This window comes from Camelus bactrianus, chromosome X (assembly GCF_048773025.1).
Source record: "Camelus bactrianus isolate YW-2024 breed Bactrian camel chromosome X, ASM4877302v1, whole genome shotgun sequence".
Lineage (NCBI taxonomy): Eukaryota > Metazoa > Chordata > Mammalia > Artiodactyla > Camelidae > Camelus > Camelus bactrianus.
Window position 1 is genome coordinate 88,515,106 of NC_133575.1, and position 27,096 is coordinate 88,542,201.

General features: G+C 43.5%; 1 protein-coding gene across 5 annotated transcripts in view; it reads right to left on the reverse strand.

Annotated features, from left to right (window-relative positions):
• AMOT (angiomotin) overlaps positions 1-27,096 on the reverse strand; it is a 61,405-nt gene that overhangs the window by 27,094 nt on the left and 7,215 nt on the right. For 2 of the 5 annotated variants that reach the window (XM_074360020.1, XM_074360021.1), the window contains exons 2-8: positions 25,651-25,728; positions 19,075-19,223; positions 16,161-17,094; positions 9,388-9,910; positions 4,819-4,963; positions 4,116-4,208; positions 1,450-1,595 (exon numbers count right to left, since the gene is read on the reverse strand). In XM_074360020.1, the coding sequence (XP_074216121.1) occupies positions 1,450-1,595; positions 4,116-4,208; positions 4,819-4,963; positions 9,388-9,910; positions 16,161-17,032 (1,779 nt within the window). In that variant the 5' untranslated portion in view covers positions 17,033-17,094; positions 19,075-19,223; positions 25,651-25,728. Of the gene's footprint in view, positions 1-1,449; positions 1,596-4,115; positions 4,209-4,818; positions 4,964-9,387; positions 9,911-13,214; positions 13,238-16,160; positions 17,095-19,074; positions 19,224-25,650; positions 25,729-27,096 lie in introns of those variants that run through there. The other 3 variants (XM_074360022.1, XM_074360023.1, XM_074360024.1) reach the window with 2 other exon arrangements.

Sequence of the window (27,096 nt, forward strand, 5' to 3'; positions counted from 1 at the left end):
AGTTTAATGATGAACCAATTCAGGTTAAAGGATATCATAGTTTAGATGGCATTACCTATTAGAGAAGGATAAACCGACAATACAGCTTCAACAAGCATTTTAACACCCACGAAAGAAATCAAAGTGTATCTGTCAGTCAGGAGATTTCTAGAAACTCGAACATTTTTACCGAGGGAGACAAGTAGGCAGTGAATGAAAGTAGGAAACATACCTACGTACAATAGCTAGAATGTTTGGCCACTAAACACTTTTTTGGTGTTTTGTTTTTGTCTCAAGTTTATAAAGATTTCAACTTGTTATAATGGAGGCTATTTTTTCTCTTAAAGCAATTCAAATGTTAGAATAGAGAAGTCAGTGAGATGTGAAATTTTCTTTACCAAGTTACACTTTAGATCTTTTTTTTTTTTTTTTTGCTGTAATACACTGATTCCCTGAACTGTAAAACATCTAAGGAGTACTAATACTCTGATACAATGACAACTGACATCCAACATTAATTAATAATAGGCCAGCAGCAAAGTTCTATCTCACATGAACACAGTTTAGTGTTGCAATCGAGTAACATCTACATCGAGAGTGACCAGATACATATTAATCAGATGCTTAGCAGTTTGGGGGCCTTTGCATTTGTTGAGGGAAGGCTCCAACCTTGCACACAAATAACTGAGAACTTCACTCCACCACATACCTACATTCTAGAATCTAGCCAGTCAGACCCAGGCCATAGCTCTTGACCTGCCATAAACTTTAAATTATCCCTTGATCCCATCCTGTCCCAGGTACCCCGAGATTGCCTCTATTCCAAAATCAATCTGCAAAATAAATCCAATGACAAGAGACACAGTCATCAAGATTTTTTTTTTTTTTTTTTTTTGCTTGAGAGAACCAAATTCCCACTGAGCCTAGGGAGACAAGGACCATTCTGATTTCAAGATCCTTGAAGTACTCTAAAATATCTGGAATCATTTTTCTAGCCCTTCCAAAATACAGCTTTAAAGCCCTGTAAGAGCAGGAATTTAAATATAATTATATTTATAATATTTATATTTATGTTATAATATATTTATGTTATAACATAAATATATATTATATTAAATATAATTAAATATATATATATATCTGTCAGCAGCTTAATTTGAGGCAGGGCTAGGTACATAGTAAGAACTTTAGTGGGGAGTGGTTAGCTTATTATACCAATGAGTGAATGAAAATTGCACCTTGACCTTGGTGGCTTTCTATTCTGGAGCAAAAGGAAGGGACTTGAAGAGAAGAGAAAAGAAATCAAAGTCCACTCACATCACCACAGCTCTAACTAGAAGTAGTAGGTGGTACCTTCTTGTTGGAGAATGATGCAGCTTCCAGTTCACCAAAATGGGGACCCCCAGTGCCCTTGGTTTCCCACCTCTTCTACCCCCAGGTTCATATGCTACCCAAGAAAAGGACACATACCTCTTCCTCCAGCTTTACCACTTTGGCCTGGGCATTGCTCAGGGCCTGGTCTCGGATTTCAATGTGTCGCCTTTGGTCCTCATTGGTAGAACGGGCAGTGGCCAGCTCCGCTTCCAGTTTCTCCTTCTCCCGCTGGCTCTCCTTATCTATCAGGACATGAAATATATCAATACTGCCATTCCAGAGCTGGCTAACAGTCTGACCTGAGCAAAGCTGACAATCACATCCATTACTAGACATTCTAGTGTTCTAACACACAGCTACAAGAACCAGGACACCCGAGATCTGAACTCTATTGCTGACTCCACCACTAACTTGTCATGTAAATTCAGAAGTCACTTAACAATGGTTGTTGTGCAGAAGCAATGAGAAAGCAGATGTAAAAACTATTATGAAAAGTACTTGCCAAAGAAGAATACACACACACACACACACACACACACACACACATTAGAAGAACAGCTAGGCTTGTCTCCTTGATTTTATTTCTTCAGTCTTGAATTGGCCAATGAGCAACTGAGCCTCCACAAATTTTCCCCATTGTTTCCTCATGACAGTATATTAAATCAATCTAAAAATGGAATTTTATCAAATGTAGAAAACTTCGAACCCCACCCTTTATGACTGCCGTGCTTTTCTAACTGAGGTCAATCCAGGATCACACTGCAGCTATAGATGACCATGGCACATGTAGTTATGTCCCATGCTTTTCTGGATCCTTCCCCACCTCACACCAGAAACTCAAATGAGCGATGTTGATGCTCATTGGGAAGGAGAATGCCCTTCCTCTCAAGACACTGATACTTAAGTTTGTAGGAGAAATTTTAATAGGGCAGCCTCGCCTTCCTTCCCACTCGGGCTTTACATATCTATTCAGATGTATCTTGGGAAGAAATAAACATTTGTTGAATACTTACTACATACCAAGTATTGTACTAACTTAATCCTAAGAACAACCATACAGGGCAGGTGTTGTATTATTCTTTTCTCCATTGTGCATATGAGAAAACAGAGCCTCTAAGGGCTTGAGTAACTTGTACCAGGTCCCACAATCGGTAAGGAAGCAGTGGAGCCCACACTGAAGGTCAGGTTGTTCTGAGCTCTTCCCACTATACCAGACCACCTTCTCCTAGGATTGAGTTGGTCTGGCCTCTTTCAGGGGCCTTTTCAAGAGGGCTTTCTTGACTCCTGGCATACTTTCAACCCTGTTGATGCCCAAAGACAAAAGAAATGAAGGGGCCACACAAGCCATGCCCTCTTCCTTGCCTACTAGGTGGAGTCCACATTTTCCTTCTAGAACCATTTGACAGGCTTTCACCCTGCTGTTAACACAGTGTGATCTACTAAATAAGCGCATTTTATAAGCCAGCAGCAGAGATCCGAGGACACCTGAAATACCCTCCCCACACGCTGAGAAGTATGAAATAGCAGATCCAGAGCCAAGAATCCATACATTTTCTGTTTTGTTTTGTTTTGTCCTGGAAGGCTGTCACCATCTCCACCAGTGAAGTAGCTTCCAGGGTAACCGTGACACCACAAAAGCAACTTCACAACAATTTACACTAGGCACTGATGACACCAGAAAAACTACATTCCTTCCTCTAAGATGTACTGACAAAGGAACAGGAGGCTCAGGGAAATGAGGAGGGAAAAAAAGCCCCTGTTTTGAAGCCAGAGCATAACAGAGCAACCCAGGAAGGGAGCGGGATACTGTAACTGAAGATCAAACAAACTTGTAAAAGCCGACTGGAAGATGCATGGAATGACTTGAAAGGGTCATGTGGAGGCCCAGCGAAGATGGGGCCTGACGACTCCCCACCAAGCACTGCTCCAGCTGGGAGCCATGCTGATGGAGGCTGGAGGTAGGAGACACCAGCTATGGGCATCTGCAGAAATAAGGGCAGTTCTTCTGTTTCCCCAGAACGCATTCTCCCTATGGACTCAATCCGCTGTGTAGTTTTTATTGCTGGTTTTATTGTGGTAATTGGAAAGAATGAGGTATTGTGTAGCTGGGTGGAGTCCATTAGGGACCGATAAAGACGAGGATTAATTCATTGTCACGGTCCTAGAAGTATTTCCAGACAAAGGAAACACTATTAGGAGGAAGACATAGCTCTGCCCTCCCCCACACCCTCCAAATCCGCAACCAGAGTCACTGGTTCAGGCCTCAGCAGTGGTCTCCCTCTAGCTCTCCTTAGGAACCCCCAACATGTAATGATGTGATATAACACAGGGTGTTTAAAGGAGCCCCAGATATAGGTTAGGTATTCTAAGCACTAATCATCAATCTGGCATGTTAATCCCATCTCCACCAGAGCCAACACATGGAGCCTTCAACAATAAATCCCTTCAACATAAGGGACCTCATGTTCACCACAGTCCTTTTCAGCTAGCCATGACAAAAAGCAGAGATTTCAAGGGGCTTCTCCGTTTTAATACAGAAGGAGTTATGTTGATGTGACTAGATGTTGTGGCAAGGAGCCTTCTTGGCCTCAAAGGAAAAGAACACAAGCTCCTAACTTCATGCTTGAACAGGAAAAAGAACCCTTAAATGAAATTCACTCTGCCCTGGCTGTTCTAGAAGGCTAAATAGAACTGTGTAACCTTTTCATACACTTCACTGCCCCCCACACGCTCATACCTGCCGCTGAAGCTTTCAGACTTACTTTTTGCAAACAGCTGAGAGATGGTTTTTCTGGTATCTTCTGATCCCTCATATTCCTTCTCCGCAAGCTGCTTGTTGGCAGTTTCTAGACGCTCTGTGGAATGTGGAGACAATCAACAAGACCCTAAGTACAAACTTCCAGGCACATGCTATGTGCCCTCTAAATGCTAATCACAGGCAAAACAAGCCTATCTCTTCGTGTTACACAAGAATGGGTGACACAGACATAGGTGTATAAATGTGGGTCCCAAAACAATACCAGACCATGGCAGGGAAGGAGGAGGTGAGCATTTGAACACTTTCATTCCTCACTGACAAAACCTAAGTGCAGATTTCTAAATTTCAACAAAAGAATCCACCCCTAAATATATGATATCTTTCATTCACCAAGGAAAAAAGCATCAAAGTTATTATAAAGTCTTTCAACCTGTAAGGGAAGAGAGGCAGCACAGACTGTGGGGATAGGCCAGGTGGGTCCAGGAGACCCGGGAGGGATACTGTCTGATTAACCCATCAGCTCATCCCACTTTGATTAAGCAAGCTTAGGACCGAGCACTATTGTATTCACAAAAACCTAGCCTGGTCTATACTCTGCAATTTGCTGACCATCCCAGTGGGCTGGATAAGACCCAAGAGCTTCACCATGTGCTCCTTAGCCCTTCCCTTCACCATCTTGAGTGATGCTTCAGAAGTGATTCCCTCACCTCGCAGATCCCTGTTGAAGTCATGCATCCTCCGAATCTCCCCCTCAAGCTTGTTTCTCATGGCTTTCTCCAGGGCCTCTCTTTTGGAGGATGACTTCACAAGGTTTTCATATGCCTCTGAGACACGCTGGATTTCTGTCTCCACCTGAACAACAACAATAACAACAAAAAGGAAAGATAGTGATGATGGTAGGAAGTTGATGGGGAAAGATGATCTAAAACACATATGCAAATCCTTAATTACAGCTTCTCCCAGGGCTTTATAGATGGCCAGGAGGCAAGCGTAACACAGTCAGATGAGAAAAGTTTCCTAGAAGAATTTCTAAGTTCAACCTTGAGCTCTGGAATTAACTCACTGGGTCACGAGACTTCCTCGGTTTAAAAACAAATACAAGTTTCTGCCTTCAGAGATGGTGGTAGGAGAGAATAAATTTGATAAGTATAGTTATAAATGATTTTCAGTTCTGAATAAGAATTTTCTTAATTTTGAAAATATTAATGATAATGCATATAGTATACAGATAACATTATTCCAGAGGGTTCAAAGGACTTTTACATATTTATTTCATTTGGGGTTGGTTTGTTTGTTTTTGTTTTGGGGGGAGGTAATTAGGTTTGTTTATTTACTTATTTATTTTAATGGAGGTACTGGGGATTGAACCCAGGACCTCGTGCATGCTAAGCACGTGCTCTACCACTGAGCTATACTCTCCCCTCTGCATGTTTATTTCGATTTGCATTGATACTGGCCTATGCAAGGGCACCTCTCCCCATTTTAGCAGAGAGAAGCATTCAGTTGTCTTTCCTAGAACATGTTTATGGCAGAGGTGAACCCTTAAACCCTAGGCCTCAGCCTCATGTAGTTAGTTCAGTTCAATTTAACAAACATTTACCAGGGGCCATATTTTTACAGGAACTCTTTAAAGCACCGAGGGGTGTGTAAATATGAATGAGGATGTTATAACTGTCCTCAAGTAGCTTGCAATCTAATCAAGTAAAGAATATAGGGACAGATATATTATGAAGAAAAGTAGGAGTAGTGTTATACAGTGTCAGGGAAGAAGAGGTTATCCTTGCTTAGGGGTGAAGGGAGAGGGAACAATTTCAGGGAGGAGGTGGCATTTAGAGTCAGATCCTGAAAGCTGGGTCAGATTTCAATGGGCAGAGGTGAGGGGAAGGGTATTCTATTCTGAGTGAGGAAATGTATTCCCAGAATGACCAGTAGCCTCGTTTGGCTGGACACTGTGGGGTACACAGAGGGAAGCTGGTGAGATGTGGCTGCAAAGATAGACTGGAGTCAGATCATGAAAGGGCTTTAATTCCAGGCATTTGGACTTTATCCCGTAGTCAGTGGGAGACCAGAACAGATTTTCTAACAGAAATTCATGATCAGAGTTGTGTTTTATGACACCCCTGCAAATCTTGTAAAACGGAAAACACACACATACACACACACACAACCTCAAAGAGAAAGGGTCCTGCCCTGAATCAGCCCAAATCAGGAAGAAAATAAGAAATTAGACTCGAGTCTTTCTGTAACCAGTAGAGCTTCATTGCACATACCATAACCACAGAGATATTTGCATATGATTTGTGTAAGACAAGTAAACCCCACAGCCTATGAAGCAATTTTCAAATTAAATGTGACTCCTGTAACCATTCGGCATTCCTTTTCAGTTTTCCGCTATCCTCCTTAACAAAGCCCAGGGTACTTTAGGGGAGAAATATCAGGCCCCCAGTGGGAGACTGGGGAAAAGGTGGGGTTACCAAACAATTCAGATTCCACCTGCCCCAGCTCCAAAATTATGCCTGAGGCAGGACTGCCTGCAAACAAATGAGGCTTACACCACAGAAAAGAGCAGACTTGAGAGTGTTTTTCTCCTTGCAGATGGCACCAAGATAGCAGCACAGAAGGTGAAAACTGGTGAATGGCATTTAGAGACAAGATCTGCAAGGCCTGAGCCTGATAAAGCTTTTGCATGAAATTCAAGTGCTGGGTAGAGAAAACAAACATTTCCATTTGAAAGAGCAGGCTTGGTGTTGGTCTGCTCTGGACAGCCTTTAGAATGCAGGGCTTTCCAGTACCCCACAGAATGCCACATCTGGAAGCAGTCCCTTTTGTTTGTTTATTGTTTTTTTATTGATGTATAGTTGGTGTACAATATTATATAATTACAGATGTACAATATAGTGATTCACAATTTTTAAAGGTTATACTCCACTTACAGTTATTATAAAATATTGGCTATATTCCCTGCATTGTACAATATATCCTTGTAGCTATTTTATATCTAATACTTTGTACCTCTCACTCCTGTACCCCTATTGCCCCTCCTCACTTCCCTCTCCCCACTGGTAGCCACTAGTTTTTTTCTCTATATCTGTGAGTCTTTTCCTGATTTGTTATATTTACTAATTTGTTGTACTTTTTAGATTCTACATATAAGTGATATCATACAGTATTTCTCTTTCTCTGACTTATTTCACTTAGCACAATGCCCTCCAAGTGCATCCATGTTGCTGCAAATTGCAAAATTTCATTCCTTTTTATGGCTGAGTGATATTCTATTCCATATACATACATACATACATATAGATAGATAGATAGATATAGATATAGATATAGATAGATATATATAGATATCTCACATCCTCTTTGTCCATTTATCTGCTGATGGACACTTAGGTGGCTTCCATACCTTGGCAATTATAAACAATGTTGCTATGAACACTGGGGTTTGTGTGTCTTTTCAAATTAGTGTTTGTTTCTTTCAGATATATACCTAGGAGTGGAACTGCTGGGTCATATGGTAGTTCTATTTCTAGCTTTTTGAGAAACATCCATGCTGTTTTCCACAGTGCCTGCACCAATTTACATTCCCACTAACAGCATACAAGGGTTCCCTTTTCTCCACATCCTCGTGGAAGGCAGTCCCTTTACTCAAGTTGTTCAGAGTACTATTTCAAGGCATTGTACTAATCCTTTTCCTACCCCCTGGGTAGATACTGTCTCCTCCAAAAGGGCAAGCTGTACCTTCAATAGGACCTTCCAGGAAAATAAGTCACAGAAGGGCATATCCATTGGTATGGTTTGTGATGATATGAACAGGGGCGAGGGAGGATGGTGATGGGTTTCCAGACTTATTCTGTCTACTTTTTCTCCTCATGAGCCTTAGGCCTTCTTATTTTTTCACAACAACCTATATCCTATTCTGCTCTACTTCCCTGCCACTCTCCCTTCACCCCCTCAAAAAAAAAAAAAATTCAGCATCCTCTGGCAAAGAGAGTCTATGGAAGATCTGGGTTCATCCTTCGGTTACTGCATCAAAGATGGCACCAGGGCTATTCTGAATAGAGTTTGGGGACTGGGGTCAACTGTGAATGTGATTAATTTATTGTAATAATGTGATTGGGGGGAATAGTTATACGAGAGGAGGAAGAAAATGTAAAATTGTGAACAAAGTTGAGGAGAAACATTTCTCACCCAACAACCCCCATCCAGACTTGGGAACATTGGATTAGGGGAAGCGTTTTTGCTACAGAAAAAAATCTTAGCTGATAAGCCCTCCTCTCCTTTAGGGCCCAGATCTCATGTTTATAAATTGTCAGCTTCATTCAGGCCCCTGAAATTTCCACTTCTGGGTGTCTCTTAAGAACAGAGTTGCTGAGCAATACGAGGCAACCTCTCCTCCCTCCTCCACCTTCACCCTCACCTCCCTGAACGGTTCCCATTGTTGGGAGATCAAACCACATGAGCGCCACAATGACAAAAGCTGCAAAGAGGCTGCCAAAGGCATAACCCTATTCTCCAACAGCCACTGGAAGCCAAGAGCTAAGGTTCCTAGCTTAGGGCACTCAAGAGCTAAAGTCTCAGCTGCAAGAGGCAGGAGGGGCCCAGGGAAGAACATGAACTTGGGACATCACTCCTTTTTTCTACTTCCTCAGCCTAGGGCTGTCACCTGTTACCCAGCTGTGGTGCTAAGCTCCTCCTGCCGCACCCCCCCCCCCCCCCCCCCGGCAACACACACCAGAGAGAAAGAGCAGATGTTGAATTAGAGTTGCAGGGAAGGACCAAAGCAAGAAGGGGGAAAAGGAAGGGGTGTTGAAAAAGGGTTACTATGAGAACCACCGTTTGGAAAAGTACTCTAAGCCCTTTCCAGAACAAGACAGGGCAGGATCTCACTTCAGTGGTGAGATTTTTCTGGGAACTGTGGATTTATATTTAAGATTCAAATTCAGTATTTGGGAAAATATAATCAAGAGAAAAAGTCTTTACGCTGGCAGGTCCTTCACCTACACAGACCTCACCAGCGTTCTTGACCTTATGAAGACGTTTCTCTGCCTTTCGGAATTCTAAAATACTCAGTTAAGCTTTCTTTAGGGCTATGGTGTCTGTAAAATGTTACTTCTCCTAGAAAGATAGGCTTTGCCAAAGTTTGATCCATCTCATAACCATCAGATACAAGAATCCTGAGGACCTGCCCAGAAGTCATGTGGGCACCCACAAGTGTCAGTATGAAACAAGTAAGATTTCAAGGAGACTGTAATATCCCCAAACGGGGACCTCACCTTCTGCAGTCTTGCCACCTTCTCGTAGCATCCTTCCAACTCCTGCCGCAAGTTCCGGTTCTCATCTGAGAGAATCTCCACCATCTGCTGGGCTCTGGAAACAATGGCAAAAGGGTCGGCTGGCATTGGCTGATAAGAAGCAGACGACTGCTGAGCCCGAGGCATAGCTGAATAGGTTTCTCCGGGCTGTGGCTGCTGCTGCGGTGGCTGCTGCTGCTGCTGTGGCTGGTGATGGTGGTGATGATGTGGTGGCGGCAGCGGCTGCTGCTGACTCAGACCAGGCTGGGGGAGACGGTAATGGTCCCCCTGGTGAGCCTGGTTAGGAAGGAAATGCTGCTGTGGCCTAGGCAGGTGAGCAGAGTGGTCCCCTTGGTTTGGGACCAAGGGGTGTTGGGCAGGAGACAGTCTAGTGGATGGTGGAGACTGCAGCAAGGGCAAGGAACCCCCAGACGTGAGGGAAGAAGTAGGGCTGTGAGGCTGAGAGTTCCTGGCTGACAACGGCAACGAGATGTCTTGCGCTGGCCTGGAAAACATGGAAGGTGTGCTCGGGTTAAGCTCCCTCGGAAGGCACTGGGGGAGAGGGGCACAAGAAAGGGAGATGAGGAGGCACCTGGTGCCCCCGGGACACCTGCAAAATCAGGAGCACGCAGGGTTAGACTGCAGGATCTCGGCTAAGACCTCTCCAGGCCCTTCCAGGCCTGGCCTTCTGGGACTCCCTGACAGACAGAGGTGTGATCCCGTGGAGGACCGAACCAGGTGATCTCAAAGGTCACTCTGAAAATCTAAGTGATGTGTGCATGTGCGCTTGTTACTCAACTCTAAGCATTTTAAATGAGTCTTTGATAAGGTAATTATCCCCTCATTATTTTAAACTAACCCTTTTCTGACAATCTTACGTGGTCCAGCACACAGAAACTATGTTCCACTTGCCCAGAAGGAAACAGCAAACCATTATGAACACCACCCTTCACCTTGTTACTTGTAACTCTCTATGATAATTCAGATAGTCTCAAAAAATTACTTGAGGATAGAGATACTTAGTATATTATAGATTCCAAGTGATTATTGTAGATTACAGTTGTTAATAACTGAATGATGCCTTTTAGCAGCAATAATCCCTAGATTTGGAGGGGATTACAGGTAACACTATCATACTATTTTTGATGTACTGAATCACAAAATGTAAGGACTAAAAAGGCCTGAAAGAAAGAAATCCTTTAGTCCAAATCTGTCTTTGGACAAGGATGGTAAACTGAGGGCCACAGAGGAGAAGTGATCTGCCAAATATTACAGAGTGAGTTAGTGGTAGTGCTAGGGTAGAAACTAACTTCCGTTTTCAGGCTCTTTCTACTACCTTAATGCATTGATTTCCACTGATGTACAGATTCCTGGCTTATTGCTTATGGAAAGTTCCAGAAGGAGAACTTTGGTATATTATTTAATGTGGCTCTCCCATTTTTGTACCTAATACTGGACTATTAGCCATTAAGGGAAACAATCAGCGTCTGCGAATGGATCACTTCCACCATCACCATGACCAGGAAGAATATGTCTCGGTATACACTGAAAACAAAAACATGTGTCCACCCCGCCAGCCCATGGCCTAGCTAACCTCATCTACTCCCACATCCTGTGGATGCTTGTCCTACAGTTGATTTTCTCAGTCCAGGGAAGACAGATGGCTAAGAGCATAGGATTTGGATCCCAACAGAGTTTGGAGACCTCTCCTACTGTTTACTAGCCATGTAACTTTGCTCAAGTTACTTAATCTGCATGAGCCTATCTCGTTCCTGAGGTCACAGATGAATTACAAAAATACTGGGTTCCTCTCATATTTTGAGCTCAATAGGAATTATGAAGAGTCTTTTATTTACCTCCCAAAGAGAATGATTGACCCTGTTAGGGATTTTACTTATGGGATATCCACTTAATCTTTGCACTAAATTGCATAAAATTTGTGGTGAAGCTGGGACAAATCACCAGGAGCAATTAACTTATAACTGGTATTCCAGATGCTAAAGCACATCCCTCCCACACATGCTCCGGTTATCATTATTGTTCATTTATCTACCTCTACAAGAAACCCTCACTTTGAGGGCTTTTTACAGCTACAAAGTCACTCCAAACACTTGCTCACAGACACCCAATAACCCAGATGTTCCCCAGAGCCCCCAGACCTGCTCAAGTCCTAGGCTGTCTCTCAGCCCCATCAATGCCTCTGGTGTACTCACATTCTTCCAAATTCGTACATATGTCATTAGAATTAATTGCTGAATATTGAAGGGGGCATGCACACTTTGTGGACAGAAGAATTTACATGGTTTTTGGGATTACAACTGGAAAGTTGCTACAATACATAACCTTTAGTTCCTAGAGCTCAAAGCACTCATCCAATCAAAAGCCTGGAAGCTGTTTCTAAACTTATTTGGGGAAGAGTCTTTCTCTGTCTTCCATACTGTAGATCTGCAGTTTCCTCCGAGGTAAAACGAATGATGTGCTTTCCTTCCACTTTGAGTAAGAGCTATTATAATTTATATATATACCTAGAGTTACGATATAACGTCCTGGGATTTGCTGGGGCTTTTGGATATTTTGGGCAGAAAAGAGGGGCTTAAATTTCATGTTCTCCAATCCAGCTCTCGAATTTTAAGAGGAAAATGACTGAATTAATCTTCATCCTCGTTGCCAGGATTTGGAAACCCAAGACCTGGGAGGCGTTCTCTTTCAAAGACTGAATGCCCAGTTCTGAACTGGGCTACCTCCCCACAGCTCCCCTGGGTCCCACCAGCAACCCACACCTCTCTCACAAACAGACCAGCCACTGGCCTCCCTCCTGCCTGGAGACTGAAAAGGCCCCACAGTGCCCCGGACAGAACAAGGCCTCCCAGAGGCCTCAGGAAAAGGGAGACCAGAAAGTCTCTGGAAGGAGGTCTCCAGAGTGGGATAAGCCCGGGATGGCAGTGGCCCCGACCATGACTGTGCTCTGCCTAGAGATGAGTGGAGAAAAGGCAGCTACCCCTCAGGTTCCCCTAGGCTGAAAAAGGAAGCAGATTTCAGTGCATTGTGATGTTAGGAAAACCAAGGCAGTCCATCCCTGGCAGGTTTGCAAACACATAGCAAGGCTTGGGCAGTCGTAAAAGGAGAGAAAGCCCTCCAGCCAACGAACTCCATCTGGACTCCAGCATCCGCCCACCACAAAAAAAGTGGGACAGTATTAACACTCGTGTGAATTTCCCCCTGAGAGGAGAGGCCTAAGGAATGACAGGAGTGGGAGAGAAGAAGCAAAAATACACTCAGGATTAAGTCATAATAAGAGTAAGAGTAAGAATCGTCATAATAAAGGTGGCAGCTGGCTGAGCTGCACACTGCCCAGGTCCTTCTGCTGCACAGCAGCATGGAAGTCTCCCCACTGACACATTAACCAGGAACAAGCCGCCTGCAGACAATAGAATCACATGACCCCATGGAAGCCCTGACCTGCCTCCCTGCCCCTTCCCTCCCTTCAGCCTTCTCCTTCCTAAGACAACCTGGGCCCCCGGTGCTCTGTGGAAAATGAGACGTGACATACATGCAGGACAGAGGCCAATGACCAAAATCAGCATCTCCCCAAAGCGGGGGTAGGGGTAGGAAATCCCAGAAATAGCTTGTGAGAACACAAAAGGAAAGCAAAAGCAGGCCCCCTGAGCTGACACAGTGCCCTCCAGGCTGCCACTTCACGGACGGGACCCCCTGCCCTCTCAGCCACGCACCCACCCACACCCCACCCCTATGCACACACTATACACTCCTGGCCCACATGTGTGTAGCCCGCACATGCACACTCTCACCAAAGCAGGTGCCAACAGCCTGGAACCCAATTTATTCTCCCCACAGAAACTGTGCCTTTCCCAGGCTCTGGGATGGTCAGTCTCTGAATCCTGGAGAGGACTGCAAATTCCTGATTGTTTCTCTTGCACAACCAGCTCTGCTCTGAACTACAGAGTTAGGTCACCCTTAGATTCCACTAAACAAGGATCTCAAGAAACCTCAGATCTGGGCACGATTTCAACAATTGAAAGGAGGTGGCCGCTTTACAAACAGAAAGGACTGAATTTTTTAAAGCAGTTGATAAATATATAAACCCCGGATGCAGAAAAGGCTCAGCACTGAGAAAGACAAAGATTCAGAAAATGTTTAATTCTTCAGATGGCTTGGCCTTGTTTCCCATCTGGAGTTCTGGGCATTCAGGATATTTATTTTTTTAAGTGGGGAGGAGGGCATAGGGAAGATGAAGTCATAAAAAATGGTTTGTAACATTTTGTTCACTTTAATAGCAAATCTCGAGCATTTCACTGCACCGCTAAAGGCCAACAAAAGGTTTTTGGAACAGTAATTTGTTCAAAGAGCTCACTCTACGTCCTGATCTATAATTTGTGGATTAAGAGCTAAGAATTCTGTCTTCTAATTGTTTGGTGCTAGTAGCAGTTACTTGGAAGGGTGCTCACAAACTGCCTAGCTAGTTGGTTAAAGGAAATAAAGGAGGCAAAATATGTCACCACCTAAAAGGGGTACACTTCTGGAAAGCAGTCCAACTACCTTCCCTTAACAGTATTTTGTCAATAGGTGCCCCTCCCTCACCCCAGGCTTGGCAAAAATTTTATTGCCAACCCTGAGTTTGTCTGCTGCAGACTCAAAATTCACAAAGAGCATCTTCTAATTAGGATGGTTTTTGGTTTGATTATTCATTGAGCATATCAAGCACCCAATTCCTCTCCCATAGAGGGAAAAAAAAACTGTTAGAGCAAACCTGTGTATTAAAATACTGCTCAAGAGAGGGTAATCAGAGTGAGCTCTACTGCTGTTGAGGACAGAGAAACAGATACACAGATAACGTACGAGGGAGGAGAAAATACAGATATCTTTCTGTAAAATATATGCAGCTAAATTTCTCTGATGGTTTAATCGGTTTGGGAAGCAAAAAAAATCTTGCTTTGGGCTCCTTAGTATTTATTTAGGCAGATCAAAGGGCTTTTCCATCTAGCTTCAAACACTGTGGGAGTCATTTCAGATCACAAACAATACTGGTGAATGAGTTCTGAAAATAGCTTTCCTGGGAAGGCAGGCCATGTGCTGAGCGGGACTTGGATTGTGCTCCACACCCGGCCAACACACCCACCCTCCCACAGGGCAACACACCACATGCATAGCCCATCCACATACAGGAGGGAGTCCCGCAGATCCTCCATGCTGATGGGAAGAGCAAAACAAAAACCCCCAGCTTCATTGACATTTGGCTGGCTTGGATGGGTTTCCACTAAGCTAAGCAGTCCAATGGACCAACCCCTCCCTGGGTCTTCCGTTTCATCGGGCAGATGGGAATCAGGTTCTTGCTCATTTAAAGCGGAAAGGCCCTGTCCGTTACCCCATTTCCTGTTCCAAGCCACTTATCAGAATTTAGACTCCTGCCCTTTGAAAGCTGCACAGAGGAGGTTGAAAAAGGTTAGGAAATCAACCTGGGTTAAGGAAAAAAAATCCTAAACTGGCAAAGTTAGGGGTGGAGCCCAAAGTGAATTGCTTCTGGCTAAAACACAGGACCTGGAGGTGAAAAAATGAAATACCAGGAAATGCCAGGTGCATTCTCTTACCTTCACCCTACTCCACCCCCTGACTGCCTTCTTCCTCTCCTGAGTCATCCACCGTACTTCAAGCCAAGAGGCTCTGCCCCAAATGAGTGAGAAGGGGACAGGAGGCAGAAAGTTAGACATCAGAGGAGTCACAAGCCTAGTCTGGGGGCTGCCTAAGGAAAAGGGCCACCCATAATTAATTACCCATGGTCACACGGCAGGAATAGCACACACAACTGCCATCATTTTGGCCCAAGGTTGAAACCTTTCCTCTGTCCCATATGCGGAAATACTCTTGATCAGAGACACGGCCACAATAGAATGAACAGAATCATGGAATCATAAGGTCTGGTTGATGTAGCAGTGAGTGAATGGGCTCCTGAATAATTCAGAAGTATATTTAGGAATTTCTGAATATACAAAACAGTCCTTCTGAACTAATGGCAAGTTGGACAGAAGTCATGGGAATATTTTTCCTTCTGCATTTTAGCATCTGATCAAAACTTCTATATGATGTGATGTGAATTTAACTTAGATATTTAGCAATGTAACTGGCAAGTAACAAACTCTACAGAAGAAAGACGAAGCAATCCAGATTTCAGGAACTGCAAGGAAGTACCGGGCAAGTAACGTTCTGAACTTGCACGTATATAGTTCCCTCAACATTAATATCTGGATGTTTGTTTAGTGTCCAAGAGAATCACAGCAATTCTGCAGAAAGATTTGTTTACAAAAATTAGTGAAGAGAGTTTTGTGGAGGAGAATAAATGAAAGCGATAGGATATCCCAGACTGAAGTCCCAGATAATTTACTTCCCCTCACAGAAGGGCCTAATAACTCACAAGAAGAGGAACACTGACTCTTCCTTCAATATCCTGGGAGACTGGACAATGAAAAGCTGCTGAAATGAAGACTTGTGCTCCTGTTCAGCCACTAGGCGGCTGGGGACATGCTCAACCTATAAAGTCAAGGGAATGTTAATATTGGGCTAATAATGGCTGAAGAGCCTAGAAATTCAGGTTGGCGGGAAACTGACGAAGCCAGGGGCCAGCCATGCATGGCAGAGTTTGTTATACCAAAAACACCTGCCCATTCCTTCCCTTCAGATTCCCAACAGCAGAAGCTGGTTGGGGATGAGGTCAGGGAATGACAGAAAGGGAACTCTCTTACCTGGCTGCTCCATACTCAGGGGGATGCTGATACCTCATCAGTTGCCCCTCTGTTCTCCCTGGCTGGTTCAGACGATGCTCACTATAGAAGTGCCCTGGCTCTTGGGGCTTGCACACTACAGATTGGGGTGGCATGCCCTTGAAGGGATACTCTGGTGGGGGGCCTCGGTGTTCCATGCCCTTCAGGCTATGCTGGCTGGGAGGTGGCCCTTGGGCCTTGTAGAATTCAGTGGAACTTGTGGGATTCTTGTAGAGGTCACTGGGTTGTGGTGGGGAGAGGGGAGCGCTGGTAACAGGTGGATGGGCCTTAACTCCACTGGTGGCCAGTGACATCTGCATGAGCCGTTCACTCAAGGAGCGGACATGTCCTTGCTTAAGGTCTCTGAGTCCTTCATCCTGGTGCATCTTTCCGGGATTGAGACGCTGAACTGATGGGCGTCCCTCAGTCCTCATCTTCTGGTTGGTCACTCCCGTGACGTAGAATGCAGCCCCCACACTGGCATGCTGTTGGCCCCGAAAGTACTGGGACTGGACCTTGGCTTCTTCATAGGTCGGGAGCTCTTCATTATTCTGCATTCGTGGGGAAAGCTGCTTCTCCATGATGACGTTTTCTGACTGGATTTCCTGCCCCTGGGGTTCTTGTCGAGCAGCATGAGCCACAAGCTGTTGGTGGTGGTCTTGAGGACTCAACACATCATTCTGAGGGCCTGCGTTCCCACTGCCACTGGGGAAAGGAGGTCCGTTCCCTGTGGCTTGCTGGTGGATGGCAAGCAGGTTGCGATTCTCATTCGGATTACCATAGCGAAGCTGCTCTTGCAGCAGACGCTGCAAGACCGTCGTTCCTCCACTTGGTTGTTCTTCAGAATTTCTCATCTCTATTGCTGGTGGTGCCTTGTGAAGAGAGAGAGAAATTGGGCACCTGGGCTGCCCTTGACCTGGGGAGGGGAAACAGGAAGCTTAACACCCAGTTGATGGATACATCATTCCTCTAAAGGGGAAGAAAATGGGTATTTGGGGTTGAGGATTCCACTGCAGAGACAAAGTAGAGAATTGAATCTAGAATTAATAGGTTAATTGCTGGCGACTCCTGGCTCTAGCATTGACATGATGAGGAACTTGGAGGCATCAGAACTTTCTGTTTCCTCTTTTACTTTTAGCATGGGTTAAGTACTCAAACTTGACTTAATTCCTAAAAGGACTGGGGAAACCTGAAGGAGTCGAGTAGGGTGATCAGAGAGGGCACTTTTCCTAGGTCCTTACAAAGTTCATCTCTGTATTCTATTTAAATGAAAACTCCAATTCTTATGGCTGTGGCGGTGGGGACAGGACCATAGGGGAAATTACCCCATAGGCAGGATCTGTAAAGCAGTTTAGCCCGTGGAGGGAGGTACAAAATGCCAAATAACTAAAATAAATAGAAAATGAAGAGAGTTTGGCTTGCACCAGATAGAAATGAACTCTGCTTAATGCAAATCTTTTCCCCTGATCTCATAAAACTCTGAAACATAACTGTTTTTCTTAATCCTTTTTGTATTGTCCATTTTGGATGTTTCTTGGCTTAATAAGAGAAGGGCTTGGAATAATGATTATTGACAAACTTTCCCTTTCAGCCATCCAGGAATAGTCACTGAGAATTTGTTGTGGTTGTTGTTGGGTAGGAGGAGCTTAAAGGGGAAGCCCTCTTTTGTTTGAAGTGTGCCTCTGACAGCACTTAGAAATTGAAAAATAAAAAGGTCATCCTTCTGGAAAGGGTATGATTACCATATCCCTGCCCTCCCACCCAATTCTTCTTAGGGAAGTAATATGGGTTGAGTGAAAGAGATATCAGAAGCAAGATAACTTAAGATTCAAATTCTAATCATGCTATGGGTTTACAGGTCAACCTAAGCAATTGATTCCTCTTTTATGTCTTATGTTTTCCCACTTGAAAAATAGAAGTAGGTGACCTCTCTCTCTTCTCTCTCTGTACAGTATAGTATATGCAAACTCCTTACAGGCTCATAAAATCTTTGGAAGAATCGTCTGTCATCTTAAGTACTGCAGTTCAGTACTGATATTCAATAATTAAACTTTCACTCCAAGGATCTTAAGTAGTGTTGGAGAATGGACATGATGTCACACAAGAAGTCACATTAAAGATCAACCTAACCTGCCTCACATTCCAGATGAGAACTTTGGAACACTGGCCCCCAGTCCCTGATTTCTATGATATTAAACAGTCTCCAATCTCTCTGGAAACATGACTCCCTTTCCTTTAGTCTTGCAGGGAGTGGCCCAGAAGATGTGTGTGGTAGATGGAGAAAGGCCATCCTCTCTCCTTTTGTACTTTGCATGATCACTGCTACCTGGTTTCCAATCGTTCTGTTGAGCAGTTTGACCTCACAGTGAACCTTCCAAAGGCCTTTTTTTTAAATTCCATTCATCATATACTTTGGGGAAGTGCACACCAATGGGCTGAGCAGCCTGCATTTAAGTACTCTCCCCCTCCCTTCCAGTTCCTCTGGGACTCCTGTATTTTAAACTGTCAGACTGGGATTGTCTGTTAGACTGACATGTATAGTATACAAATCTCTTGGTGCCTGAAACTGGAAAGATGATTACCGAACTAGTTTTCCCCTCTCTCAAAATATAAATAAATAAATAAATAAATAAATAAATAAATAAAGGAAGGAAGGAAGGAAGGAAGGAAGGAAGGAAGGAAGGAAGGAAGGAAGGAAGGAAATGGGAGCATGTATGGTTAAAACAAAATCACTTACAAACCCCTCCTGCAAAAGCAGGGAACTCTAGACCTTGAGCTCCCCCGGCCCCTGAAGAGTACACCACCCCCTCCCCCTCCACACCCGCCCCACCCTGCACACACACACACACAGGCTCGCACGCACACACCGGCACCCACACACACCGATGGTCCATACCTATTTCTGCTTTCTTTTAGGCTTAAAGCCTTGATCAGGATAGGGAATTCTTGCTTATGAGCAGCTCCAGAAACCGCAACGGCAGATTCCCTCTCCCCTAACACTCAGGTTCAGGGTAAGCGCCGCCAAGAGTCCAACCACTGGTCACTCTGAAATGTTCAGGAGGGGGAGGGAGGGAGAAATAAAAACGTCGTTTCTAGTTTGCCACCAATGGCCAACAGTTAACCAAAGCAGTCCTTCCAAGCAAATGACTTCTCCTCCCACGTGCCTGCCTTTTACATGAGTGGCAGAGTCCGTTTCCACAAGGACAAAAAGAAACCTCACTCTCTAGCAGCTGTGTAAAGGAGGTCTGCCAGTCTCCAGGGGAGGGAAATGTTCAGGTCTGAGGCTGGAAAAATTTGCTCTGTTCAAGCCTCATAGCCCCCCAAGATCCACTGCTTGCAATCTGAGTTGGAATGGTAGGTGATGACTAAAGCCATAACCACTGTCACCTTTAGGGTACAACCTTTAAGCTGCTATCAATAGCAGGGCCGGTGAGTGAGGCCCACTGCCCCACCTCCCAGAAGGGAAGGCAGTCATCAGAAGGTAGGTTTTGGGTCAAAAAAAGAACTCAGTGAAGCTCCTGATTTAACGGTTGCAGCCTCAGATGGGCAATAGAAACCAAAACTTCTTTTCAAGCAAGTCATTAAGTGTTTATCACATCCTGGCTATTCCAGACATTTGCCAGCCTCATGCCAAACACAACAAGGGCTACAAAAGACACAACATATAGTTCCTGCCCTCCCAGAGCTTACAATCTGATCGATGGCCCGTCCACCCTCACTGGAGTAGCAAAGGTGATTGCCCTTCTCCACGCAGAGCAGCGACTCTTCTCCAAGAAGATGCCTCGACTTGCTTTCTTAGCACGTCCACTGCCCCAGCATCTCCGCAAAAGGCAACTGCTAGACTCACATTATAGAGACAAGATGCAAACACCCACCAGATATGTATTTGAGACAGTCCTCATTTCTAATTGCTGCTTTGACTCTCAGAAAAGCCCTGCAGGTCCAACCAAAATGGTTAGAAAACTGAGGGGTTTGTGTTTAGGTGGGAGGCACATGATCTGCATTCCTATTTCCTGCCCTGGCCTAGCCATGACTCGTATCACTTAAAGGAAAGCCTTTAATCCGCACCAGGGATGCCATTTGAGGAGCAGGGTAATGCAAAGGAAGCATACGAGCATCTCTGTATTTTAGGAGCATGTCCAAAACATCCAAGTTAAAAAAAAATCCACAAAAACCACACAGTGATTAATTTAACATTATTTCCTTGCAAAGTTGCCAAAAATAAAGTGAACAGATATAGAGTGAACAAACAAGGAAATTTGTCTTTCCATCTTGTTTCAGTCCAACGTATAATCACCATCAAAAGCAAAATCGTCTCCCATATGCAAGGTCATTATTTTAGGGTGTCTCCCCTAATTTCAAAGCAGAGGAACAACTTCTAATTGGAATCAAAGCTGGGCTGAAAACGGAGCTATGGTAAATAACCAGCGTGCTTCTATTGTCCCAATTTTGAACAAAACAGTTGTCTTGTTTTCAACTGAAACATGCAGAAAACAGCCCAAGGCTTTTAAACTTGAGCGCCTGGTGAGAAACCACCATACAATTCTTTTCCAGTACGATTTAGAGTCTTCATGCTGATTTTGACTGGCTTGCTCCCAACACCCAGCTCCTCACCAGAAAAATTTTCCTGGTCCAAAATCTTCCTTTCTTCCTTCAATTTTGTCCCCTTTCCTCCATATCCTTTTGAAAACCCAAATCACTTTATGTCAACCGGACACAAATTGGCCCTCCCCATCACCCCACACCCCTGGCCTTTTTTGTTTCTGTTTAGAAGAGGAAAAGAAATCAGCCTAAGGAAAAAGCTTTGCTGATTCCTCTCCCGTTTACTGACTTTTTCCTTAAAGAACTTATGTTCATCTACATGGTAATACCAGAGTCATGTAAGAAGGAAAACACTACTCCATTTATTTATTAGAGAAAGGAAAGGAAAAGATTCCTTGTCTCATACACAAGAACTAAAATAGTATGAACTTTACAACCTTTAATCTGCCCATGGCTTTAATCACACCACTGCCAGGGGTCTGACATCATCGTCAATCAATAAAATAACCTTGTTTCTCCTGGACAAACAGACCGTCCCTGAGGACATTTGATAGAGGAAGAAAGGATATCAGTGTTCTCTCTTTAAAAATTTAATTTGAATCTATATATTCAACTATTTTGTAACAACAGAGCAGGAAGGCCAAGCTAAATTCTGCCTCCATTTGCAGTCATTGGCCTCTCCTAGGATATCTGAGAGGGTGAACCCAAACAAAATACATCAGTGAGAACCCAGGTGTTTCCCAAGCCAAGTACCAGAAAATCAAGAGTACAAGGTGGCCAGGGCAGACCAAATTCCCACCTTCCAAATAAATTCTGAAATATGCCTGTAAGATCTTCTTTCTCTTCCTTCTACCTCCTCCTCCTACTCTACCCCCACCCCTCACTCCACCAACCAGGCTGAAGAACCTAAGTCTAGGAAACCTGTTTCTCTGCTAAATCTTGGTCAACTTGTTTAATATCATTTTACTTCCAGCTAAATGGAAAGGAACCAGTCCAAAGTTTTCCCTGTATCTACATGCATCTATTTATGCATAAAACACACACACACACACACACACACACAACTCCCATACAAAGAGAGGCAAAACAGCCCACTGAATTCTCTCTGTCTTCTCATGTTGGTCCATATTATGGCCTGATGTGCCCTAGACAACACCTTTCCCAATAGTCTTGCCACCCAGGGTACTAATTTGCTTCATTTGGGAGGTAAGAAACAATGGTCCCTTTGTAGGTTATCCCTAACTTTCAATGAACAATGGACAGGCTGTATAAATACCATGGTTAAGAGCCTGGATCTAGAGTCACATTGTCCAAATACAAATCCTGGATCTATGGCTTACTAACTGACCTCGTACATGTCTCTTGATCTCCCCAAGTCTCAATTTCATTATCTGCAAAATAGGACTAACGGTGCTCAGACCTCATAGGGATGTTATGAAGATTGAGGGAAGCAATCAATGTGAAGTGCTAAGCACAGAGCCTGGCACATAGTAAAGGCTCAATAAAAGTTAGCTATTAATATTATTATTTCAAAGTGGTCTTTTCTGGAAGGGTGCAACAATTCTATGAAGTACAGTTTTTTTCTTTTCTCTTTTAAAAAATATCCTTTATTTGCAACTGAGTCTTTTGTGCAGGGGTCCTTAAATAAGTAAAGGCCAGAACTAGAAAGACTCTTGGGAGACCATCTAGTTATCCAAGCCCCTCTTTGTATAGATGATGCCAAAGCTTAAAAGTGGTTAGAGCCAGAACTAGAATGCAGATTATATTACTCTTAGGGTAACAGCATTTCTGCTACAACATATTATTTAGCACATTAGCTTGTACATGGAAGATGCTTAATAAATATTTATTAAATTGAATTGGCTCTAGTTTTAAGAGATTATAAAACTGGCTTAACGTTACCACCAATTTTCCAATTCCATTGAAAATAAAATGTTAATGGTGGGAGGAAAAATTCAAAGGCAAGAAGGATGTGTTTAGCCAGAAGCACAGCAAAAGGGCCTTGCAAAATCTCTTCTCTTTAGGCCAAGATAATGTAAGTCGGTTGGAGAGTAACAGGAACCTCCACTGATCAATGTTTCCAGGTCCCTGTTCTAGGTCTTGTCAATATCATACCAACTTGGCATTTGCTCTTATTTAAGTCTAGCACTAGCTTAAGAACAGGCTTCAGTCAGCCCCGCCTCTTTGCTCCTATCTCTACTTCTATCTAGATTAGGTTGGAAAATTATTTTAAGAACCACGATAAGTCTTTGGCATTTCCAAATCTTAGGATCAGTGTCAGTTGTCTGTTTCTCAGATGATAACTCAACAGCATGGTCAGTTTGGTGCCAGTTTTACTCTTCTGTACTCTAAAACAATTAACTTGAACACATTAATTGGTGATTAACCCTAAAGTGTACATAAGCAGTGAAATACTGAATAACAAGGAGAATCTTGTTGCCACCACTCCTGCACCTCCCTCCACACACACCCATTCCAAGGGAGGAAGAGATCACACCATCACATCCCGTTTCTTCTTGCTTCAGAAAAAGTATAAGCAGTCCATGAAGTCAGATTGAGCATAAACTGAGAAAAGTTTAAGAATATACCTAGAAGCTGCCAGCTTTACCAATCTCCTATCTTTAATGGCATACTACTCACCTTTATTTTTACTTTAGTTTACAAGTGATACAAGCACAACATGCAAATATTTATAACAAACAGAATAAAAGCACTCATAATCCCAGTACCTCAACCCAAGCATTGTTAGCATTATAGAGCATTTCCTTTAGTTGTTTTCTGTGTGTTTTTGCAAAGCAATGAAATATTCACGTACATATCATTTTGGATCTTAGATTTCACTTAATCATAAGCACTTTCTCCATGTTGTGGCATAGACTTCATAACATTGCAATGGCTTGTAATAGTCCATTAAATGAATGTATCAAGATTCACTAACCTATTCTCCAATTATTAAGACATTTAAATTGTTTTAAATTGCTTATAATTTTCTGCTAGTTTAAATAATGTTATAAAAACATCTTTGTGATTTAGCCTTTTTTTTTTTTCAATATTTTGGATTGTTTCCTAATGAAAGAATCCCAGAAGTGAAATTAATGGGTTAAGGAGCATGAATGTTTTCAGACAACCTACTAAAAAAAAAAAATAAAACTAACAAAACACCAAAGCCCCATGAAATCTCTCCTTCATTTAATGAAAAGTTCTCCTGCTCCCATTTTTCCACCAGGCCAGAGCAGGACTCCTGGGAGGGAAAGAAGCCAAGAGAAGCAGTGTAGTATCCCAGTGGCTTGCGAAATGGCAGAGTGGAATGTGGGCTCCCCTGTGAGTCCAGCTTGCATGCACTTGCCCCAAATTGCCACCCGGCCAAGAAGCTTATTAGTAAAAGCATCAGGTGGGTGAGAACAGGTTCATGGCCTGTAATGGCTTATATCATGTTTCATTTTTGCCCTTGGAAAGATCTGATAGTCAGCTCGAAGACATTCAGTTCTAGTGACCCAACCTGCTACATTCTGAGCATTCAATTTGTTAATTTTCAGATACCAATCTTCAATACATTTTAAAGGGTATTTTGCTGAATAGAGCTGAGCATACATAACCAATGAGCTTGTGTGTGTACCACTATTTTCAGCCACAGTTAAGGAGGCACATTTAAGGTCAGCCTTGTTTAATATTATATGACTAACTGGCACCTGTCTTAAATGGTCAATGTGTTATAGACAGAGGTTTATTTGCAGATCCAACCATAAAAGTCATCCAGTCCCAAGGCAGGGGAGGCAACTGGCCAGAGATGCTCCTGGCTTAGCAAAAGCAGACACAACAAGCATTTCTTTCCTGGGCTGCTTAGTCAGAACTCTCAGAAGGGGCAGTTCCACTTTCTACCTTCTCCTTGGAGAATTTTCCCTAATCCTTCTCCACCTTCCCCCTGCCTCCAGCTCTGCTCAATATAGAAAATTAATTCTCTCACCTTAGTCTTCCTACTGGACTTTGGACACATCTTTATTACAACATTTTGTCACATCATATTTTCCACAAACATTTATTGATCACTTACTATAGCTAGGCACTCTATTGGCCCTAGGGCAGATGAAAAAGAAATAAAAATAGTCTAGTCCTCAAGGAGCTCCCAGTGAAGCAGAGGGGGCATAATCCAATGGGAAGCCAGAAGTATGAGTAGGTAGCTCTGGCACCAGAGAAGACCCTGCCAAAATCCCTGGGCCACCTGAGCAAAGCTTCCCAGAGGAAAAAACCTACCAGCTGAGTAGGAGACAAGGAATCTGATAACCAATGTTGGGGAAGTTTGGAAGGGAGGAGACAAAGCTAGGTTGAGATAGGTCTTTGGGAGTCATTAGCATATGGATAACAGCTAAGATCAAAGAGTGGGCTGGATCACACAGAGTAGGAGCAGAACAGAACCAAGGATGAAATTAAGGAGAGACCCCTGAAAAAAAGTTATCATTCAAGGGTCAGATAGTTTGCAAGTGTGGGAGAGAGAGAAATTCCTTTATTTACTGCACGGCTTTCCCCCAATATACTTTCAATCTAGACCTTGTAGTACCAGGGTCAGATTGTTTGCAAGTGTGGGAGAGAGAGAAATTCCTTTATTTACTGCACGGCATTCCCCCAATATACTTTCAATCTAGACCTTGTAGTACCAGGGACAGAAGTCCCCAGTTGCAATGCATAGAGAAAAAAAGTTAATTATTATCTTTTATGCTTCTAAGAACTCAAGCAGAAATCACCGCTTGAGCCAGAAATGGAAGTTGCTAGACTGCAAGGTCTTAGAGGGCAACATCTAAAATATTAACTGGTACATAAAACATGCTTATAATTGCATACTGAGTAAATAACTTCCCAAAGACTTTGCTAGAGGCAACAAAAAAGAAGAAAAGGAATGAAAGCCATAGAATAGCAACAACAGTAATATTATTACCTTTAGTTTCTCAGCCTTTCTTCTAAGGAGACAAAAGCTCTTTCACTTCTGTTATCTTATTTGTCCTTCTCAGCAGCTCTGTGAGGAAATAAAGGCCGATGTGATTAATTCCATTTTACAACTGGAGAAGCTTAAGTCCAGGACAGATAGCTAATGATAATTAGTTTGACCAAGGTTTCACTGTGGCTAACTGGTCGGGACAGGATCAGAACCCAAGTCTTGTGACTTCCTGCCCTGTGCTGGGTTACTAGACACAAACCTCTACAGAACTGACTCTCCAGTTAGGAAGAGGTCTGTTCATAGGAGAGATTCATTAGGAAAGCAAATTCCCTCGGGACTCCAACAGTCTCTTGAGAAAGCCAGTGCACTGCGCCTATAAGAAAATAGCTAAGACGTATTCCCCAGACCCACACTGGAATGGCTCAATGTCATTCACAGTCGTGCCCCACTAACATAACTGGGAGCTCCCCGTTTTGTTGTACCCCTTTTAAAGGGAGCCCCATCTGCCTTCAGTCTGGTTTTTGTGTCTGAGTGGGGCTCAGGTGCTGACTGCAGGTGTGGCATCCAGCAGGTGCATGGACCAGAGCCAGCGTTTCATATCTTCATACCAAAAGGCCTGAGTCACTCGCCAAAGGCAGCCACTCCTCCTCCCTCTGACTTGCAAGCCCCAGGAACCTGTCTTGACTGAGTTGCCAGTGGAAAACTAAATCTAGACCCTATCTTCTTAGGAAGGGCTAGGGTGAAATCAGTGAAACTACAAATCAGATAACCCAGCCAACTTCCCCACTCACTCTCCAGAGCTAGCGCAGGCATATGCTGCGGGAGTAGCATCAGCGAACATAGGTACAGAATGACCATCCCCTACTAGTAATGGGGAAAAGGAGGACCACAGCAGCCCATAATACATATTTAGCTACAGAGCACCAATTCTATTGCAAATGGCCCTCAGGGGCAAATATTCATTTCCCTAAATAAGATGGAGTACAGTAGAAAGAACATGATAGAAGTCCTGCACTCTGGTTCCCATCATAACCACTCTCCTTCAGGCTGCCAAGGGAGAACCACGTAGCCTAGTCACAAAAGGTACCCAGGTCAGAAAAGTCATCACATTGTCCTAAAGGAAGCTTGAGAGCCTGAGGCAGACAGAATGTTCTAGGGTGTAAAAGGGGGGTCACCAAAATTTTCTTAGCTCCAAAAATTGTTTGCTTTAAAAAAAAAAGCTATTTGCCTCCCTCAAAGACACACCCCCCAAAGAGTAACTATAGAAGAAAAAAACCTAAATGTTACCTTAGTAAAATGGTTTATTGTCATTTGTCATATTTTTCCAATTCATATGGGAAACTCAAATTAATAAGCTTTGGTTCACAGCCCGTGATCCAGAAAGTAAAACTGACTACTAAACTAAAATGTGATCACTGTATATAAACAGTGAAACAAAAATCTGAA